At 38.1% G+C, this 17,992-nt stretch overlaps 1 protein-coding gene across 1 annotated transcript; it reads left to right on the top strand.

Moving 5' to 3' along the window:
• The first annotated feature begins 7,581 nt into the window (after nucleotides 1-7,581).
• LOC105061258 (beta-glucosidase 12) lies at nucleotides 7,582-16,320 on the top strand. The gene is made up of 13 exons (XM_073243326.1): nucleotides 7,582-7,797; nucleotides 7,873-7,942; nucleotides 11,662-11,720; nucleotides 11,842-11,917; nucleotides 11,991-12,068; nucleotides 12,165-12,252; nucleotides 12,463-12,718; nucleotides 13,288-13,403; nucleotides 13,521-13,738; nucleotides 13,845-13,876; nucleotides 14,518-14,620; nucleotides 14,813-14,921; nucleotides 16,037-16,320. The coding sequence occupies exons 1-13, from the start codon at nucleotides 7,639-7,641 to the stop codon at nucleotides 16,203-16,205; spliced, it is 1,533 nt and encodes a 510-aa protein (XP_073099427.1). The 5' UTR covers nucleotides 7,582-7,638; the 3' UTR covers nucleotides 16,206-16,320.
• The last annotated feature ends 1,672 nt before the right edge of the window (nucleotides 16,321-17,992 follow it).

Here is a 17,992-nt window from a genome sequence, read left to right as displayed (position 1 = left end):
GTTTCGGAACTTATTCTCTCTATCTCCCGCAGTATCCGAATCCGTTCATCCTCATCAGTCGTAGATAAAGCACGACGAGCGTCCAACATGAGATCCGACATAGAATCAATCTACAAAATAAAAATAAAACAGTCAGTATAGTGTAAAATATAAAATAAAAATATAACATAAATAATATAAAATAATTTTCATAATCTTACCAAAAGACGCACGGTAGAACTCTCGTTCTCGTATCCAGGAACTGCATACCGAGACTATCCAATGACTCACACCGTAATGCTAAAAAATCAAGCCATGTAGTCATCGGTATATGAACAGCCTCTCAAAATATGATCACCATGAACAATGTGATCTCGATGTGCATCCCAAATATCTATGTACTCTGTATGTCTGATACGCCAGTCAATATAAGCTCTTCCTCGTCGATCAATACGATGAAGTCCCTGACTGGTATCAAACTACTCTGGGATGCCCTGAATCTGACCAAACTATCGCAGGATACGATCGGAAAGATGCCACTCTACCACATCAAAATAAATAAGTGGCACCCTAGCAGTCTATATGTCGTGTCCAACTGTACACATCTGCGGCAGTATAGCCAATATCTCATCTGTATATGGTTCTCACAAAAACTGATATAATAAAAATAAAAAAAATTAGTAAGCTAAAATTTTAATAGATTATGAATACTATAAAATGATATTTGTAAAAAATTCAAAATTTATCCGTCTATATGTATCAACTAATGTATCCAACTGGCACCTATAAATCCGTGTCACTCTCGTCGATATGTGATGAATGTTGAATGCAACGTTCCATCTGTTTCACAATGTATTAATGTTAAATAAATTTTATCGAATTTAAAATAGTAAATTTGAAATAAAAAAATAATATTTCGATACCTATATCTCAATGGTCCGTCTAGTCTGAATGGAACATCAGGATCCTGCTGCTTTGATGGCATCTCGAGCAACTGTCGTTGTAATGGACTGATAGTTGGCATATGCTCCAATACCCAAATCTGTAAATTTTAAAAATTAAATAGATGATATACCCAATGTAAAATATAATTAAATATTAAAAATAAAAATTTTTAATTCACATACCTGTAATAATACAAGATAATCATTAATCTCGCTCTGATCAGCATAAGAACCCCGACACATAGCTCTGCATAAGCAAGCTAGTATTGCACTGCCCCAACTGAGTCGACGAGCGAAGTCTAAATCCTCTAATAATGACAAAAATATCAACTTCATCTTATTCGATGAAGTATCGGATAACAGGACACCACCTAACAACCACAGTACCTGACCTCTAACATACTGCTGCACCAACTCCTCTGGTGCATCATCCGCAATATGAAAATATCGATAACGATCATCCAAACACTATATCCTGAGTCGTTAATGATCGAAAAAATATGCGTCGGGCTCAAACCCTAGCAATCGCAAGCACAAAGCCTGCCACTCTGGAATGGTAAGCGTGGGATCAACTTCGGTAACTGGATCGCCATCAACTGGTAGTCCAGTAAGGATGCTGATATCTTGTAAAGTAATGGTCGCCTCACCAAATGGAAGATGAAATGTGTGTGTCTCTGGACGCCATCTCTCAAGCAAAGCAGTAATTATACCCACGTCCATCTGTATACGACCAATCCGATATACTCCATAAAATTTTAGATATCGTAAATAATCTAACACTCTATGTGGGATGTCCTCTGTCCTCCAGAAGTCAGCATCGGATCGTCGTAGACGAAGGTGTCTGGACTCCTGCAATAAAATATAATAACTAGATAACGTACATGACTTTTAAAATAAAATTTTAAATAGTAAATAGGATGTAATGCTTATGCCGTCATCTAAAATAGTCTGTGATCGATGGTGCTCCTGCAATGTAAGAATACTACTATCTCGAGGATTGGGATACCGCAGATCGTAAGCCATAATACGGTAATGAATCTAAAATAACGATATTATAACAGATGTATTAAAAAATAAGACACAATATATTTTAAAAGAATTTTTTTAAACACAATATTGTCACACAATACAACTTAAACACAAAATTCAGTTCATCTCAGGATATTAAACACGTAAATTCAAATACAATCTCACAAAAATACATAAAATAATGATGAAAATAAATCTTTGAAGCCTTAATTTCTTCCACTACTTGAAGTTGAAGTATGTTGAAGTATCCTAGGATAGCGACGGCGGTCATGACCCTGTTCCCTACAAATGCCACAGTGGTTCTTACTTCTTATTTGCCTATCATCTATCTCATTTCATAGTCTCGTTGTCTTTGGTCTACCTTTCTGCTTGGGTCTCAAACAATGATGATCAGGAATACATTTGAACATATGTATATGCATCCAATAATCTTCATGTGGTAATGGATTAAAATCACCGCTCCAAGCATTCATATATGCTGTAATTGTATATGCATCATCCACAAAACCACTAAAATGTACAGCAATTTTTTGACACACAGCTAAAATATGTGAACATGAATATTTGTACATGCTCCACTTTCCACAAGAATATTTTCTTTCAGCTAAAGTAACAGCATAAAAATTTTCTCCACCTTGTAACCCTCCGCTTGCTCTCCTCGTAAGCACTTCATATATACCTCTTTGAAGATTAAATGCTATTACTCGGTGCTGGTTAGCTTTAACTTGATCTTCAGCAATCTTAATTGCAACATGAGGAGTAAAAAGATTATTTGGATTCTCCTCTATATATCTCAAGGCTTGGGCATGCCTCGTATTGAAGTATTTCATAAGACGATAAAATGTCATTTGAACACAAGCTGTAATTGGCACATTTCTAGCTCCTCGTAAAATACTGTTAAAAACCTCCGATAAATTTGTAGTTAAGACACCATAGCGCAGGCCATCATCATGTGCCAACGTCCACTTCTCCTTTTCTATCTCGGACAACCAGCTCCAAGCCTCTTCATTCACTGTTCTGATCCTACCCATGATAAAGTTGAACTTGCAAACTTGATGAGCACTTTCTGTTTGCCATACTGTTCTTTTCAGCTGCACATTTTTGAAATGAGTGTTGAAATTACTGCAGATATGTCTTAAACAGTATCGGTGATAGGCACGTGGTGGACTCCATCCAATAGACTCATCTACGATGGCATTTAATATACCTAGATGCTTGTCAGAAATTAAGCATATTCCATTTCTATCTTTAACAATATGTGTTCTGAGCTGGAAAAAAAATCAACTCCAACTTGCAGTCGTCTCCTCATCCACAATTGCATATGTTAATGAAAATATCCCATTCTCTGCATCAATTCCTGTTACAATTAATATCTTACCTTTAAATTTTCTATACAAGTGCGTGCCATCAATGCTGATTACAGGACGGCAGTGCGTAAAAACCCTGGATAGATGGTTTGAAAGCCCAAAAAATATAATTTAAAACTCGGATATTGGAATTCACAGCTTGAAAAAAATTTTATGAAACAATTGTATCGGGATTTGCATGTTCAAGTGCAGCCATATAATAAGGTAATTTAGTATAAGACGGCTCCCATTTTTCATAAATATCAACCAATGCCTTCTGCTTTCCACATCATGCTTTCCTGTATGACACTGTATATTGAAATTGATCATTAACGGCTGCCACAATAACTTCAACTTTAACATCGGGATCTTTCTCAATAATATGTCAGACTAATGTGCTAATCATCCTTCCACTGACATATTTGTGGTCTCGACTCAATCCCGTAAACAAACAAGTGTGAGGACCCTCATATTTTGTGATTTGAAAATATCCATATTTTTTCAACAATGCAGCACGAAGCCTCCATTTACAATGTTGAATATTATCTGATGATGCGCATCGTACGGACCATAAATTCGAATGCGACTGAACTACATTGTATGTCCGATGCTTCATAATGTGATAAAGATCAACAGCTCTCCTTACATAATCTTTACTCTCAAACATTAGACCTTTAGAAAATTCAGTCATCGAGAAGTCCCAAAACTGATTGTCAGAGTTCAATCTTCGGCCAGCACTAATACAACCACCATCATCTAAATTTATATCGTTAAAATATTATGGAGGTTCATGCAAATGAGGTTGAGGTTCTTCCACATTAATATTAGCCTGAACATCTTCATCATCATTCTCATCTTCACCATCATCATCATTACTGCTACTGTCCTCATCCATCCAACAGTCTTCATCTTCATTTTTATCTGACTCAAAACCTAGACTATCAAAATTTATTCCACCGACTATCCAGTCATCGTTTCCTATATGAGTATCGTCTCTCGCACTTACCACTACTTCTAGCAAAGGAGAAGTCACCATAGCAGAAGATACAAGAGAAGTCACCATAGGACTTGGAATAATTGGACAACTAGGACCGGCAGTAGTGGAATGTTGTTCTGCAAAAATGGCCTCAACACTATCGGTTTGCACCATAGGAGTTACGAAAGGTGAGGAAGGCCCAACATTATTGTCCGCTTGAGTTAAAAGCCGACTATGGTATCCAAAGCTTGATACATCTTCCTTTTTAATATATAATTCTAAAAATCGATATTCTGAATATTTCAAAGAAAATGTCAGTATTTCTTCGACATCTTCATCGTCATCAATTGGAACCAAGATATATCTACTCTGCATTAACTATCCCGACAGATTAGGAGATTTTCATTTCAATTTTATTTCATATTTTTCTTTGTTTACAGATATACTGCTGTATAAATGATCCAATAATTCTTGACGTAATAATGATGAAGATACTCTAATCATCCGATTTGTAGGGTGACTGTACTGCACATCAGTTTCATCATTCTGTATCATGCATCATAATATAATAGTACACGAACTCGAGTACTGATCATTTTCTCAGAAAAATCTATGATAAAATCAAAATATTTAATATTATTAATTATTTTATCGTTTCAAAAGATTTACATGATACATGCATCATATCATCAACAAATAGGTACAGATAGATCCTATCCTATTCGAAAATTGCATTAATTCTATAGATTAATTACATTAATCAAACGATACGCAAAAAGGATCGAAAGAAATTTCGATAGTATTTTTTCTTAGTTCTCCCCACACGACTCAAAATGTGTGAGGAGAACTAAAGAAAAATACTGTCCGAAATTTCTCTCGAATCCTCCGCATATCATTCGAATAATGTAATTATCTATAGAATTAATTGTAATTCCTAAATTGTCCAAACTGGACAATCAATTGACCAATGTATATATTTTACGATATCCGTACAAAAATATATATATTTAATATATATTTTATATGGATAACGTAGAATATTCTATATTGGTCAATTGACGGGTCTATATTTTCATGAAATGTAATATATTTTAAAATTTTTAAAATACGATCGAATTGAATTTTAAAATACATCTAAATCTAATGAGATAAAAATAAAAATAAAAATAAAAAATAATGAGATAAAAAAAAATAAAAAGATTGAAATAGACGGTCCATCATGGGGGCCGTAGCGGAGCCGCTGTCGGGAACCGTCACAAAGTGACCGTCGAAGCCCGATGGGGCCCGCCGCCATCGCGGCCCATCGCGTGGGACCTGCCGTATCCCACCGTCGGAGAAGGGGAGGGTCGGGACCCGCCACAGGGGGCTGCCGCCGCGCCACGGTGGGGCCTGCCGCCTCGACCCCCCGATGGGGCTCGCCGCCCGACCCCCACAGGGCCGCCGTCGGGGCCCGTCGCTGGAGAAGGGGAGGGTCGGGGCCTGCCACAGGGGCCGCCACCGGGCCCCGGTGGGGCCCGCAGCCCCCCCGACGAGGCCCGTCGCCCGGTCCCCGCGAGGCCCGCCTGCGGCCGCATGGGCCGCCGCCGTCAGGGCCCGTTGCCGCCGCCAGGCCCGCTGCCGGCCGTCTGTCGCCGGTGGCCAAGGAAAAAGAGGGAGAGAGAGAGGAAGAGAGAGAGAGAGGAAGAGGGAGAGGAGGGGTCGGGGCTCGTCGTCGGGGCGCGGGGCCCGCCGCCGGCCGTCTGTCGCGACGACCAAGGAAAAAGAGGGAGAGAGAGAGGAAGAGGGAGAGGAGGGGGCCGGGGCCCGCCGCCGGGGTGCGCGGCCCACCGCCGGCCATCTATGGTCGGCGGCCAAGGAAAAGGGAGAGAGAGAGGAAGAGAGAGAGAGAAGAAGAGGGAGAGGAGGGGGCCGGGGCCCACCGTCGGGATGCGAGGCCCGCCGTCGGGGTGCGCGGCCCCCCGCCGGCCATCTATGGCCGGCGGCCAAGGAAAAGGGAGAGAGAGAGGAAGAGAGAGAGAGAGAGGAAGAGGGAGAGGAGGGGGTCGGGGCCCGCCGCCGGGGTGCGCGGCCCGCCGCTGGCTGTCTGTCACCGGCGGCTAAGGAAAAAGAGGGAGAGAGAGAGAGAGGAAGAGGGAGAGGAGGGGGCCGGGGCCCACCGTCGGGGTGCGGGGCCCGCCGCCGGCCATTTGTGGCCTTTGGCCAAGGAAAAGAGAGAGAGAGAGGAAGAGAGAGAGAGGAAGAGGGAGAGGAGGGGGTCGGGGCCCGCCGTCGGGGTGCGCGGCCCACCACCGGCCGTCTGTGGCCGACGGCCAAGGAAAAGAGAGAGAGAGAGAAAGAGAGAAAGAGAGAGGAAGAGGGAGAGGAGGGGGCTGGGGTCCGCCGTCGGGATGCGCAGTCCGTCGCCGGCCGTCTGTGGCTGGCGGACAAGGAAAAGGGAGAGAGAGAGAGAGAGAGAGGAGGGGGCCGGGGCACAAAGAATTGTAAACGGCGTAAGACATCCACTTCCCTCTTGTCGCTAGCGCCAAATTTGACAGTTCAGCAAAATGTCACAAAGAATTCCACAGCCGGCGCGTGACGTGCAGCAGACAAAGTATAAACTATCGAAATCCCGTCCTAATAGCATGATTGCCTGGCGGATGTCTCACCACTGGCATACTTTTATCGCACTCCCCCTCTTTTAGCAGCCTCACATTTTTTATCATTATTAAATAACGTAAAATGCCATGGGCATCATTTTCTAAGATCGGTTTGTATCTTTCGCTCGAAAGAATGATTAATCTCCTTTCACAAGCTCAATTATTTTTACATATTTTCAAAGCATGATGAATATTTTTCTACCGTATGTGGTACAGATTGCGAAGTTGATATCGCGTTATTAAATGGCAAAAGCTGAGGGGAAAAAGAAAATCAATCATCCTCTCGCGCGTGAGATACAAATCCGTACCCTCATTTCTCTGTCTACCTCAAACGTGCAAGATAAGGATAGTTATAATAATAATATATATATATATATATATATACACACACACACACACGATGGTCCTCTCTGAAATCATCATAAGAATTGTTATTTTAAATCATGTATGGAAACGAGGTGATTGACGGGATGACCCGTTCTGAAGTGTCGGCCCATTTTATGGGCAGGATATCGCGCCAAGAGCCACAAGGAATCTATTGACCGGGTATATATAAGACAAAGGGATGCGCGGTTGCCTTCGGAATCCCGTAATTTCGTGCAACGTTATTGGGGTCTATACGTCTTTATGGCTAAACGTACCTTCGTTTTATCCTTTATTTAAATCCGGTGGGCATGAAGTGAGTTTTTATTTAGGAGGAACGAGGACTTGGTCTCACTGTGACCCAGATGGAGCTTGGAGGAGCTCTTGCACTGGTCTTCTCTTTTGTTGTGGGTTTATGGATGTCACATATTGGAGAGGTGTTGGCAGGTGACAGTGGCATGCCGTTCAACCGGAGCGGTTTCCCGACTGGATTCATCTTTGGAACTGCCTCCTCGGCCTATCAGGCAAGTTACGATAGCTTTTAGAAGATAAGAAGCCACTTTTTGTTGTTGCTTATGAAGCTATATGGTTATATCCAGTATGAAGGTGGCGCTCGAGAAGGTGGTAGGGGGCCGAGCATATGGGATACATTCACCCACGAGCATCCAGGTCTCTCTCTCTCTCTCTCTCTCTCTCTCTCTCTATATATATATATATATATTAGAAAATATGCCATATAGTTCTATCCTTTGCATATCTGGATAGTTCCTGTAGATCTAGTGCTGCACCATATTTCTTGAGATTTTTTTTTTTTAAATTTTTTTTTTTGTCATTTCTTTTCTTGTTTTTTAAGTTATAAATCATTGGTTTTCTCCTATAAATCTTTTACTGCCAAAAGTGTGTAATTTGAGTCTATAGGGAATTGATACTTATATTCTTGTTTTTGAGTTTTCATTGGTTATCTCCTCTTCTGCTTTTACTCTTAAATCTGTAATTAGGAGTGTGAGAAAGTAGAGAAAGATGGATGGATGGATAGATAGATAGAGTGAGAAAGAGGGAGAGAGAGAGGATGCCAAGTTGTAAAGATGGTGAAGTATTTTTGTTTTCATACAAGAGTCCAAAATTTGATTATGTCCTTATTTTTGGCTGGATGTTCACGAGTCCTATTCCCCAAATAAAAAAAAAGAAAATGATGAATAAAAGAAGACTAGCTAAAGTAGCCACTATGTAATAGCGTCCCTGAAAAAAGAGTAACGATCATATTGGAAGAATATAAGAGTTTGATAAAGCTGTTCATCTGATATTCATTAGTCTTCTTTGTTTTAGGAAAATCCATGGGTCTTCTTATTTTCCATAAAATTGCATCGAATAAAATTGGCTCATGGTTGATTCTGAAGTGAGAATTATGGAATGGAAATTTGTTACCAACAACTCCGTTTTCCAATCAAGCACTCATCATTATATTGGAACAGATAATCTGCAAATCTGATGATCCTAGTAAATCAGATCTGCATGCAAATGTAGAACGACAACCAGTAGTTATCAATTGCGTAGGGCTCTTGATCCCTCGGGAAAGCAAAATAGTTGTGAGACTTTAAACTGTGTTGGAAAAATAAGAGATAAAAAGATGGGACCAGCCAGCTTGATAGATCCCAAAAGCGAAAGGACCCAAACTTTCCACCCACACAGATAAGGCAGCAAATGTATTAATTATTAGACTTGGCAACCCGAACCGAAATTATTTGGATTAGGCTCGCATTCAGAAACATGCCCATACCTGATCCAACGACCCACTTGCAACCCTACTATAAGAGCATGACAGCACAGGCCCCTCCTTTCCAAAAAAAATAGAAAACATTAGTCCCCCCCCTCTCTCTCTCTCTTTGTTCTTGAAGGAATATAAAGAAAACATAATAATCTAAGGTAAATGAAACTTGGATATTGTATACCAAATTGTGGTAGAGAAAATATATGCAATAGATCAAAAAAAAAACTCTTCTGACTTATTAATCTTCTAGGCCTGGAAATTGGCCACAAGGAGTAGTCACAGTCATGGTAATGTTTAGCGACGCTATCTAATAGACTTGTATGGTTCTGCATTGACGTTGTCCTACCAACACCCAGCGGTCCACCATATCTTATGACCGGAGGGTGGGGAACCGCGGCGAACGTGATATTTTTGTCCTAGAAAAGATGGGGATTGGTGATTCCTGGAGAGCTTGTCCGGATGTCCGATGAGACCTTCCGAAGGGCACGTTCCTGAGAATATGCCGTGAAAGTGGGCAAAAAGCAGGAGCATTTTAAAGAAAATGGGCCAGCTAGAGGAGCAATTATAAAAAATGATAATCAGATCAGATTGAATTATAAATAAATTAAATTAATATAAATTGAATCAGAAAATCATCAATCCAAATCTGATCTATTTTATAAATAGATCAAAAATTCAAATTTTAATCCGACCTGTTAATTAAACAGATAATCCGATCGATTCGTTTAATCTATCTATTAAATAGATCAAATTAAGTTAAACGAATTAAATAGATTAAATAAATTAGATTAAATAGATTAAAGACATATTAAATGGATCTTAAATAGATTAAACAGGTTAAATAGATCGGATTAAATAAACTAAAAATAGGTTAAACAGGTTAAATGGGTTATCTGATTTAACCCGAACTGAATATTAAATGGGTTAAATGGATTAGATATTTAAAACTAAAATCCAACCTAATTATTAAACGGATTAAATGGATCGATCCGTTTATGATCCAAATTCATTTAGCCTAAGTCTAAACTTATTTGTGACGGATCGAATACGGATCAGATTGACAGATCGGATCATATTTTGTCAGTCCTAAATAATTGATATATAATTTTTAAAAATAAAATAAATTATCTCTCAAAATAATAATTTATTCTTAAAAATTAGAAATTGGCTGCCCTTTCTAGTAAACAATGATTCATTCAAAAAAACTAGAAATTGTCTGCTCTTTCTAATACCTTGATCTTTTTTCGAAGCTCTCATTACACTGCATTTTCTAAAAAGATATCTATTGATAAATTTTATCCAATTGAGAAAAACATGTGATATCCAAATAGAACCTAAATTCGATAATTTCTATATACTTGTCCTACCTTCATTTTAATTAATGATTCCTTAGCCAATAAAAATAGGCATAAATACAAGGGTAATTGCCCTCTCACTTAAGCATGTTTATTGTGCCATTACTTATATTATGGTACAATCTAATGATAATAGGAATTAAAAACCATCAATCCAAAAAAATTATTGATTCCATCTTATTTCATCTTAATCTAAAATTAAACTATATATTTATGAAGAATAATCATGTCAGATATAGTAATCTCTGATTTAGTAAAAATCAAATCACAATTCAAATCTTTCTGGATTGATTGTCAAATATAATAATTTTTGATTTAATGAAAATTTTTTTATTTGGATAGGAGCGCCATCTTATCTATAGGTTAAAATTTAAAATCAAAACTGGATCCGGTTTTAGAGGTTGTCGAAACCGGTTTCATCACATCAAGAAAGTTTAGTACTCAATCACGTGGCCGGCATGGTTTGATCGTAATGATAAAAGCAAATAAAAGTTATTGAGACCTACCTTACAAATTTCCTTTGATGTTGGTATCATGCTCAACTTTTTAAAATAATAATAATAAAAAGCCACGAGGCAACGAGTTTAAAAAGTATGTCTTTGTCTTTGTTTTGTTAATAGTTAACAAAACGGTGCTTTTGACTTCTTGTTTGGAATTAACATGGTTCTCAAACTTAACGAAAAGGCAACTTATACGCTATTCAGGCAAATTGATAATTGCATTATTCCTTTTTCAGTTTAAAATTTGACCTTGCGATGGTTAGGGACACCCTAGAGATATCCCAAAGTCACAAGGCCATGCGAAGCAATAATCCGGAATTGAAGGAGAGACACAAGGTAGTGCAAAGCAAAATAATTAGGAATACCACAAAGTTACCCAGGGTGAGTAATATAATTAGTTAATCCGGGCAGCAACTTTCGCTTGTTTTAATTTTTCTGCTCTTTTTTTTTGCTCTCAACCACATCCAAATAAGGTTCACAAAATGTCAATCTAGGATATCTAAAATGTTCTACCTAATTATCAATGATGACGACAGTAATCTATTAGTGTAGCTTTTGTTGGAAAGATTGTACCATACCAAAAATTATTTTTTATCCTCTTACATGTCTTTCTAAAAAAGTAAGTAAAAGATTCTCTAAAATCATTTTCCATCACAACATTGATATCTCTCTTTCCTAAATTGTGTCATAGGCCAAATTTCTATTTTTAATTTTTTTTATAAATATTTTCTAAACTGATCCTTGCAAACTTATTATCTTGTGCAGAAAAGATAGCAGACAGAAGCAATGGGGATGTAGCAATAGACTCTTACCATCGTTATAAGGTATTTCCAAGCCTTGGCCTTCATCTATATATAGTTATCATTTCTTTATCCCTTTGCTTTAAATTCTAATAGTCTTGTATAAGATAATTTGTTATGAGTTGCTGATGAAGTGAAATTGTAGGAAGATGTAGCTATCATGAAGGAAATGGGTCTGGATGCTTATAGATTTTCCATCTCTTGGACCAGAATATTACCTAGTAAGTTGGCTCTTTTTTAAGAAAGAGACTAGTATGTATGTATACATGTATTTATTTATTTATTTGATAACAGATGGAAGCCTAAGTGGGGGAATTAACAAAGAAGGCATCGATTATTACAACAACCTCATCAACGACCTCATATCCAACGGTCCTTGTCTCACCATCATACCTACAACAAATGGCTTCACATAATTCAATCATCTAAATCTCCGCCTCTCTCATCATCTGATTCCAAACTGTGCAGGCTTGAAGCCCTTTGTGACCCTGTTCCATTGGGACTCTCCCCAAGGACTAGAAGACCAATATGGAGGTTTCTTAAGCAACCGCATTGTGTGAGTACATACATGCATTTAATCCCATATTTTGCTTTCCATGTTATAAATGGGCTTGTAATGGGTCCTCCTGCCTATTGGGTCACAGTGCGTTGTATACAAAAGCCATCCATCCAACATGGTTGCGGTCATTGCGCTCCAAACAATTGGGCCTAAGCAGGCTTGCATATTAATTTATCCCATTCCAACCAAACTGGCCAAATTTTGCAGGGATGACTTTCGCAATTACGCAGAAGTGTGCTTTAGGGAATTTGGCGACAGGGTAAAGCATTGGATCACCTTCAATGAGCCCTGGAGTTATAGCGTCGGAGGGTATGCTTCAGGTATTCTAGCTCCTGGCCGTTGCTCGCCATCGGAGGTAGGGAAATGTAGCGCTGGGGACTCCGGTCGAGAGCCCTACATGGTTACCCATCACCAACTTCTAGCCCATGCTGAAGCTGTGAAGCTATACAAACGCAAATTCCAGGTGCGGAGACGTAAACCTCATGGATGCCTGGTTGTTGTGAATATGCCTGGTTGTTGTAAATATGCCTGTTTGGATATTTGTACCGAAGGGGGCCGAAAATTCTGTAGCATTTGTAGATTGCACTATCCATTTAGGCATGATTCTGTACCAACCAAATGCCATCCAGCTTAAATCCTATGGAAAGCAAAAAAAATGACCTCCTTAGCTTTTTATTTGCAGTCCAAATTAAAGACTAGTATTTTGGCTGGATTTGGCAGAAAATATAAGCTAGATGAGCCAAAAATTCTCAGTCCATCCATGTAGGAATATCCAAACAAGCCGTAAAATAGAACTCTTACTCCCTCACCTTAGATGAGGGAGTGATAAAATCCAAGCAAATGGTCGGTGGTGTTAACAGCTTTTCTTATAGTAGCACGTACTAAGACGCTTGCTCGAATCTCAAAATTATATAAGATTCTAATTTGGTTATTGGAAATTTTTTATCAGCATATTTAGTTGTTGCTCATATGCTCCAAAGCTTTTATTTCTGTATCTTTTCTTTATTATTTTTCTTTTTGACTTTCTTGCAGGAATCACAGAAAGGAAAAATAGGTATAACCTTAGTTTGTCATTGGATGATTCCATATTCTAATTCCCAGTCCAACGGTAATGCAGCTGAGCGAGCTTTGGATTTCATGCTTGGATGGTGAGTTCTTGACTATTTTAACACGATAAACTAGTCCGTTTCGTACCATCAAGTTGCACTCCTTGAAACATTACAATATGTTTTCTATGTATCTATGTTTTTCCACAAATCCAATAGGTTCATGGAACCTCTAACTAAAGGGGACTACCCACTTAACATGAGAGCACTAGTTGGCAGTCGATTGCCAAAATTTTCAAGGCAGCAGTCTAAATTGATCAAGGGGTCATTCGATTTCATCGGGCTCAATTACTACACATCAAGATATGCTAAAGATCTTCCAATCGGTAATGCCATAAACATTACCTATAATACAGATTCAGCTGCTAATCTGACAGGTAAGTTGCCTTAACTTTTGGTTATTAATATCATTTTTCCATTGTGCTTTTCATCTGACAATATTTTTTAATTTTGTCGACTAATTCTGTACATCTTATGCAATAGTGGTGAGAAATGGGCTCTTCATTGGTCCAAGGGTAAGGCTCCTTTGAATGTGCCTTGAAACATCATACTTTGGCAAATTTTATTGATTCTTGTATCTATTGAGGATGCTATTACCTGATCAGAGAACTAGCGCATCTGTGCCCTTCAAAAAAGAAAAAAGAAAGGTTAATGGATCAAATCCACCGTATGTGTTAAAGAACAGTTCATCATAAACCTTCCACACTGATTGCAATGCTGACTAGGCTATCTTAACAATAAATTATAAGGCATACTTTAATTCATATAGTGTCTAGATTCTTAAAATAGTCATGTGAATTGTTCTAGAAAAGAAGTATGCAAACATGCAAGGAAAAAAAAGAAAAAAAGATAACGCGACACAATAAGTTCGTGCTTCTCTTGCTCTCAAAAGAGAGTTTGTGCTTTTCCTTCTTTTTTTCAAAGAAAGGTATATCCTACTCAAACATGACGTGTTGGGAGAGGGGGAGAGAGAGCCTGTGTATGTGGTACACAAAATACTAAAGAATACACTTTAAATTTTTTTATTGAAATCTTTTTTTAATTGTAATATACACTATAAATCTTGTAATATGTTTCCTTCATTTGAGCAACATCTAATACTCATTTTGATATAAAAAGTACTTTCTGTAGAAAATTTGACATAGATGCATCACAGGCTGCTTCAAGTTGGCTGTACATCTACCCAAGAGGAATAAGAGATCTCTTGCTTTACACGAAGGCTAGATACAACAATCCCATCGTCTACATCACAGAGAATGGTAAGATGGTTTGCTACCTCTAAGTGCGTACCACTTGTTAAAGGCAAATGTAATAATTCAAGAACCGAGGTCATTTTAATTAAACCAAGATAGACCTTCCTATTTTAAACATGACAGAGAGAGAGAGAGAGAGAGAGAGAGAGAGAGAGAGAGACAGAGAGAGAGCTGAGCAGAGATTGGTTTGTATTGCAGGTGTCTCGGAGTTCAACAATGGAACACTGTCGCTTGAAGAAGCCTTGAAGGACAATACAAGAATAGACTTCTACAGGCAACATTTACTCTACGTCCGAGGAGCTATCAGGTAAGTTAACATACCCATATATATCGACCCAAAAAAAAAATTAATATATGGATAGGCATCATTTATCACCGAATCAAACTAAATCGAGTAGTTGAAAGCTCGAACTTAACTCGACTCAAAATATTTGGATTCAAAATTTGACTCGAGATCGATCGAATCTTAATATTCCTAAATCGAGCTTGACTCGATGAAAAATAAAGAAAACTCAAAATCGATTCGACTAGATTCAAATATTAACTAAACTATATTCGAGCTCGAGTTTGAATTCGAAATCGAATCTTAGCCTATGAGAATATATATATTATTATATATATTATAAATAAAATTAATATTATTAAAAATATATATAAATTCGAATAGACTCATGAGTTTTCGAACTGAGTATTCTGATACTCAAACTCGACTTATAAAACTATTCAAATTTTTCGAACTCAATTCGAGTTTGATAAAGATCAAATTAGGTCAAGTTTGGGCTCGAGTAGCACGTGAGCCGCTTGACTCATTTGCATCCTTAGACATGAATGAGTCTTTGCACCAATCCTTTTCTTTTTAATTCTAGTTTGTATTCATGTAATATAAGCCTACTAAATCTCAGATTGTTTCTTCTCGTAGAAATTGGATGGTGTATATGCTAGAAAGGTGGTTTCTAGGACAGTGAAGAAATATAAAATCAAATAGTGTAAGGCCTGAGGTGTAGTGGAAACTGTAGTGTTATTCTAGGTAGTGAAGAAATAACAGCGAGCTGTCACAAATATTAATTTGAAGCTAATCTGAGACACAGCATTACCATTTGTCCACATTGCAGTATGTGCTTTCAAAACTGCTCAAGTATTAAAAGATCAAACAGGTATTCACTTCAATCTCTCCTATCAAAGGATTGAGGTTTTAGCTTTACCCGCATTTAGTGGATAGATGAAAGGGCCTCTTCGTGAATGCACTAGTTTCTGTATCCAATGAATTAGGTGTTGTTATAATGGCTAGAACACTAGCTGATCAACATATCTAATAATTATAATATGATCAAAGATTAATACTATGTATTAATTGGTACCCTTGATTTTCTTTTTCTTCTCAAACGGATTGTTTTAAATAACCTTAGAAACTTATTTTAACAGGGAAGGGGTGGATGTGAGAGGATACTTTGCATGGTCACTGTTGGACAACTTTGAATGGGTGGATGGCTACACTATCCGCTTTGGCATCAACTATGTGGATTACAAAGATGGCTTGAAGAGATACCCAAAGAGTTCTGCTCTTTGGTTTGGCAGATTTCTCAAAAAATAAGCTTATCTATGAATTGAAATATTTTTGGATAACCATGCAGCATCCTCAAAAAATAAGCTTATCTATGAAACAATGCTTTTGGATAATTATGTATAAGATCTGCTTTTGGGATCAAGATTCTACAAAGCCTTGGCTAGCACCAGAGTAGACATGCAGTAGTCTCATCCAAGAAAAGTTTAATCTGTAAGATCCACCCCTCAATTAGTTACTAACCTACTCTTTTTCTCATCACTTTATCTCATTGAGAAAACATCAATCAATATGGAATAAACCGAACCACTATAAATTGGCCATTCTACACTGGTGCTAACTTTCATGATTAGTCTCTTGGCTATGGGGGGGTATCTGACCAGTTTAAGTTTAAATTTTTTAGACGACCACGTTTGAGGATGGAAACCAGGATCTCTCACTGCCAAGAACAATTCATTTAGGAGCCTCTTTACTCCTAAAAGCAAAGGACTGATCCTGAAGCCCAATGACTTAACCAGGCCTGCTCTCCTCCTGCAATTTGGTGAAATAAAATATCTCTTGGACTCTGTTGCCACAGCCTACAGGTCCATGTTCCTCATTTCAAACGAGAAACAATTTACAAGACAACATACTTTATAGGTTGACATGAGCTCTACGTACCCTGCACTGCAATTTGGTGAAAACAAATCCTTTTTCTATTTTGATCTTTTGTTTGTCACAGTAGGTAGCACGAGGTTGCAACTTTAAGCTGATAAATACATCATAAAAGTTTGATAAGGGACATCTTTCAAAAAAAAGAAAAATATTAAGAGTGCATGGATGCACAACACAAAAGCTTGAGCCGCTAGGAGGAAGAACGGTCAAGCTAGTAAACCTAAGTGACATCTCTTTTATTAGTCAATCTTGAAGTATGACAAATAACCATTTCGATATGAGAAATTGGAAGGAAATATATATATATATATGTGACTACAACATATACCCTAAATAGGAAGTTCATTCTATTCCTATAAGTTCATGTGCATGAAAGTGTAGACAGTAGACTAGATTTGTTTATGGGTCAGGCAAGATCAGGCTCGTGCCAGACGCTACCCAAAGGTCAACAAAATTTATGTCAACCCGGGCTCATCCTAGGCTAGCTTTTGGGCTTCCTTCCAAGCCCAAGCTCGGCATTACTTACTTGCGGTTTAAACGTTGAGCTGGGCCTCCATCCATATGATCATTTTTTTTTTTAATTTAAAAAAAAACAAAAAAATTGAAAATAATTTTAAAATGATAAAAATAAATCATTAAATACTACCAACAACTTAAAATATATTTATTTTTATATAATATAGTTCACATATCAACAACAATTGTAAACTAAGTTGACAAAAACATCAAACATAAACAAATTAATAAAAGCGGTTGGAGAAAGCTTTAGTGCAAAGCGCGAGCCTGACCTGTTTGTTAAATGGACCTATTTTCCAGGCCCGTCTTATCCCACTGGGTCTGCAAACTTTGGTCCAAGCCTGTCTAAAAGACTTCAGGCTCGAGCAGGCTTAACAGGCTGCCTGGCCAGTGAATAGCTGTGGTGCAGCCCATTGAACGTTAGACCACCTACTAGATGGCAGCTTTCAACCTAAGGCCATCTTGTAGAGCTGGGTTCTAGTTGTGTCGCACCATCCTCGAGGGTTTTCCAATTAGAAAAGGGTTAGAGGCAGAAGGCTACAAAATTGCGCTAACACTACTGAATTACTGTTTGGTCAACATGTTGGTTCACAAGGTTTTTTCCTTTGGTGAACATTTTGGATATTCCTGCAGGAATTAGAGAGAGA

The sequence above is a fragment of the Elaeis guineensis genome, chromosome 1 (genome assembly GCF_000442705.2).
Source record: "Elaeis guineensis isolate ETL-2024a chromosome 1, EG11, whole genome shotgun sequence".
NCBI classification, from domain to species: Eukaryota; Viridiplantae; Streptophyta; class Magnoliopsida; order Arecales; family Arecaceae; genus Elaeis; species Elaeis guineensis.
The sequence above is the reverse complement of the archived record's forward strand: the minus strand, read 5'-3'. Positions and strand labels throughout refer to the sequence as shown.

What these genes read in the sequence shown, in the direction of transcription:
- LOC105061258 (XM_073243326.1), top strand. Translation starts at nt 7,639, where the DNA reads ATGGAGCTTGGAGGAGCTCTTGCACTGGTCTTCTCTTTTGTTGTGGGT. An exon ending in CTGCCTCCTCGGCCTATCAG is followed by an intron (nt 7,798 to 7,872) that starts GCAAGTTACGAT and finishes GGTTATATCCAG; the next exon opens with TATGAAGGTGGCGCTCGAGA. An exon ending in ATTCACCCACGAGCATCCAG is followed by an intron (nt 7,943 to 11,661) that starts GTCTCTCTCTCT and finishes TATCTTGTGCAG; the next exon opens with AAAAGATAGCAGACAGAAGC.